This window comes from Equus przewalskii, chromosome 6, assembly GCF_037783145.1.
Source record: "Equus przewalskii isolate Varuska chromosome 6, EquPr2, whole genome shotgun sequence".
NCBI classification, from domain to species: Eukaryota; Metazoa; Chordata; class Mammalia; order Perissodactyla; family Equidae; genus Equus; species Equus przewalskii.
Window position 1 is genome coordinate 75,111,792 of NC_091836.1, and position 4,307 is coordinate 75,116,098.

General features: G+C 36.3%; 1 protein-coding gene across 1 annotated transcript; it reads left to right on the plus strand.

The window, feature by feature from the left end:
• The first annotated feature begins 254 nt into the window (after positions 1-254).
• LOC139084271 (putative olfactory receptor 56B2) lies at positions 255-1,217 on the plus strand. The gene has a single exon (XM_070626642.1). The coding sequence runs from the start codon at positions 255-257 to the stop codon at positions 1,215-1,217; it is 963 nt and encodes a 320-aa protein (XP_070482743.1).
• Positions 1,218-4,307: the final 3,090 nt, after the last annotated feature.

Here is a 4,307-nt window from a genome sequence, read left to right on the forward strand (position 1 = left end):
CTCTAATGATGAGAGGTAGATATAATGTGACCTACCTTATGTAGTTTTTGTGATAATTAACTGACTTAACACACATAATGTGATACCACAGTTCCTGTTTCATTATAGATGCCCAATAATGTTAGTGACGGATGCCAATAACGAATATCATCAGTCCCCTCCTTCAATATCTTGAAACTGGGAGATGCCTTTCAAATACTGTGAGAGAGATTATTAAGATTAGTAACAATGAATACTTTTCCTCTTAGTGAACAATGTTCCAGGATCTCAGAGATTCCAACAGCTCTAAGTTCCAGGTCTCTGAGTTCTTTCTGATGGGATTCCCAGGCATTCACAGCTGGCAGCACTGGCTCTCCCTGCCGCTGGCTCTGCTCTACCTCTTAGCTCTCAGTGCCAACATCCTTATCCTGATCATCATCAATCAAGAAACAACCCTGCACCAGCCTATGTACCATTTCCTTGGCATATTGGCTGTGGTGGACATGAGTCTGGCTACCACCATCATGCCCAAGATTTTAGCTATTTTATGGTTTAATGCTAAGACCATTAGTCTCCCAGAGTGCTTTGCTCAGATGTATGTCATACATTGTTTTGTGGCCATGGAGTCAGGAATTTTTGTCTGCATGGCTATAGATAGGTATTTAGCCATTTGCAGACCCCTACACTACCCAACAATAATTACTGAATCATTTGTCATCAAAGCAACTGTGTTCATGGCACTCAGGAACAGCCTGACTACCATCCCAGTGCCTGTATTTGCTGCTCAGAGACACTACTGCTCACAGAACCAAATTGAGCACTGTCTGTGCTCTAATCTTGGAGTCACTAGCCTATCTTGTGATGATGACAGGACAGTGAAGAGTATCTACCAGCTTCTTCTGGCCTGGACACTCATGGGAAGTGATCTGGGTTTGATTATTTTGTCATACGCTTTGATACTTCATTCTGTGCTGAAGCTGAACTCAGCAGAAGCTGCATCCAAGGCCCTAAGTACATGCACATCCCACCTCATCCTAATCCTTTTCTTCTACACAGTCATCATTGTCATTTCCATCACCCACAGTGCAGCAATGACAGTTCCCCTTGTCCCAGTTCTCCTCAATGTTCTACACAATGTCATTCCTCCTGCCCTCAACCCCATGGTGTACGCACTCATGAACAAGGAGCTCAGACAGGGCTTTTATAAGGTTCTTAAACTGGGCATGAAAGGAAACTAATATGGAGAAGGTACTCACTTTTGGAATTTACCCACATATATATCCACTATATTCTGCAAGAATTGGAAATGTCAGAGGAATTAAAGAATGTGGACACTGTGGGAACTTTTCAGTTAGTATAAGGAAACAGTGGCTATAAAAAAAAAAACTTCAAAATAAGTGGTGAAACTAATATCTGGAATTTTGGTTGTTAAGAAAATATTCATACAAAAGAATGACACAATGATGCTCATTGTCTCAAGAAATCCAAGTGCAAGACCAGTGGAATATACATTTAGTTTTCTTAACTAGTTGCCCTAGCTAGAACTTCCAGACAATGCTGAATAGAGATGATTAGAGCAGATAGATGCCAATCTCTTTTTTTTAATTGGAAAGACCAATCCATGTATATTTGATGTAATTACCGACTGGGTAGAAATTATTCCTGCCATTTGTCTATTTGCTTTCAAATATGTCTCATATTGTTTTTAAATGACCCAAGAACTTGAACATAAATGTCTTTAAAGAAGATGCACAATGCCCAACAAGCACACAAAAAGATACTCAACATCACTAAACTCAAATCTAAACTGCAATAAGATACCACTACATAAACTAAAATTGCTATAATATGTATTTTTTTAAAAATATAGCACGCAGTGATTTTCTGGAAACATTTAAGTCCTCATACTATGTAAAATCAGAGATGAGCTGTGAAAGAGTTTTGTAATTACTCAAATAGTTAAACACAATTACCACGAGTCAGCAATTCAACTCCTAAGTCTATAATGAGAATAATTGAACATAAATGTAACAGCAAAATTTGTACAGAAATGCTCATAACAGTATTGTTAGTTAAAAAATGGGAAGAACCCAAATGTCTATCAGTTATTGAAGGGATAAACAAATTTAGACATACAAATGTGAGACATTATTATTCACCCATAAAAAGAATGAAGTACTGTTACATGCTCTTTTGTAGATGAACTTGGCAAATATTATGCTAAGTGAAAAAAGACCCAAAATACTACATATTGTATGATTTCAGTTATGTGGAATCTCCAGAATAGGTAATCCATTAAATCAGAAGTCACATTAGGTATTGGCAGGGGTTGGAGAGACAGGTCAATAAGCAGTGACTGATTAAGGTTATGGAGTTTCCCCTTGATGCAATGGAAGTGTGCTGGAATTATGTAGTGCTGATGGTTGCACAGCATTGTGAAAGTACTAAAACGCACTTGATTGTACATATTTAAATGGATGTTTTATGGCATGTGAATTTCACCTTGATAAAAAATAAGTTGGACAAAAGCTGTTTTAAATCTATTGTCTGCATATACATTTTTGTACTATTTCCTGCAATATAAAAGAACATATATATCTAAGTTTAGGAAAATCATTAAATTAATTATATAAATGATAATTGTGTACTCATTCAATCACAATGTTGCTGAATAACCCTCCTTGAAATATGCTTATCATATAATGTCAATTAAAAATGACATAATTTGTGTTTTAATATGGTATTATCCAAACTTTTTTCCAAAATATGCATAGCAAATGTATGTTGAAAATATTATTACCATCATCATCATTATCTCAAGATTTGGGCATCTAAATATTCCTAACTTAAGATGCATGAATAATAAGCCTGAACTTTGGATGAATTTGTACAATGCCATAAGACTCATCAATCTCACTTGAAAGAAACGATAATCCAATAAATGAACAAATGAAGGGGTCAGCCCAGTGACCCAGCGGTAAGTTTGCAGGCTGTCTGGCGTCTGAGGGTGTTGCCGGTTCAGATCCCGGGTGGGGACATGGGACCGCTTGGCAAGGCATGCTGTGGTAGGCGTCCCACATATAAAGTAGAGGAAGTTGGGAATGGATGCTACTTCAGGGTTAGTCTTCCTCAGCAAAAAGAGGAGAATTGGCGGCAGACGTTAGCTCAGGGCTATTCCTCCTCAAAAAAATTAATTAATTAATTAATTAAATAAAAAAGAACAAATGATTGTATATGAGAGTGATTGAAACATCCTGAAACATTGTAAGGGCTTTCAACTTGTGTCCTAAAGGACCTTACACATAAAGGAAGAAAACCCTTTAAAAATATTAAAATTGCTAATTTCATTAAAATTAGTTGATGCTCATTCACATTCCCCCATATATATCACTCACACACAAGCACATATACATAGTTAGATGCATATAAAATTGTTATTTTAGTTGTACGTTATCTTATAGGCAGGAACAGAAAGTTTCCAATATTTTCCTTCTCTGGTAATAGTCAGCTTAATTCCCATAGAAACACCTGTGAGTAGTCTTGTGCAATATTCCCTTGGGATATATAACACACATCTTTCTTTAAACATTTAGTTCAATAGTACAGATATCAAGAGATTCAGAGGTTGAGGACTGTGAATGTGCATATATTACAGAATCATGATGTTTTTTGACCAATACCCTGAATACCTGGACCAGATTGCTTTCAGCTCATTGTTTTGCTATCTAGAAACTAAGGTATTAAGGACATACAAAAGTAGAACTAATGATAGAATTGTTGTTTTTGTTGTTGTTGTTAATACTAAGATAAATTGGAGAGAGGCTTTCAGTGTATATGATTTGATCACTATACTATCAGAAACACTAGTTTGATTCCACCTACCCAGCTGAAGGCAAAAAATGTTGTAAACAATTGGGTTTTCTTGAAAATGTTTATTCTCTCAATTCTCCAATTGCAATTCAGTGTGACTTTCCATCATGATTATGAATATCTAAGTTATTTCCCTAACCAAAAAGGAATCAATGGTTCTGTTGTGGTGGAAGTCAGGTATAAATCACCCTCAGGACAAGAAGTAATGGGAGGAGAGCTAGAGAACAATTCTCGATGATGCTCAGAACACTCTTGCTTGTTACATGCCCTCTTCTTGTTCTCAGAATGAGAATCTAGTTTACTTGCTTCATTTTTAGAGAGGCTTATTTGTGACTGTGTTTCATCCACTTTAGATAATAAAACCTACTTGGAGAAACCAGCTATCATATTTAGAGAAGAATATAGGTTGTAAAATTGAAGACTGTCTAGTGAGGAAACAAAATTATTTTCTAAGCAGT

Bases quoted from the DNA above. Each gene is read 5' to 3' on its own strand.
- LOC139084271 (XM_070626642.1), top strand. From the start codon at position 255: ATGTTCCAGGATCTCAGAGATTCCAACAGCTCTAAGTTCCAGGTCTCT.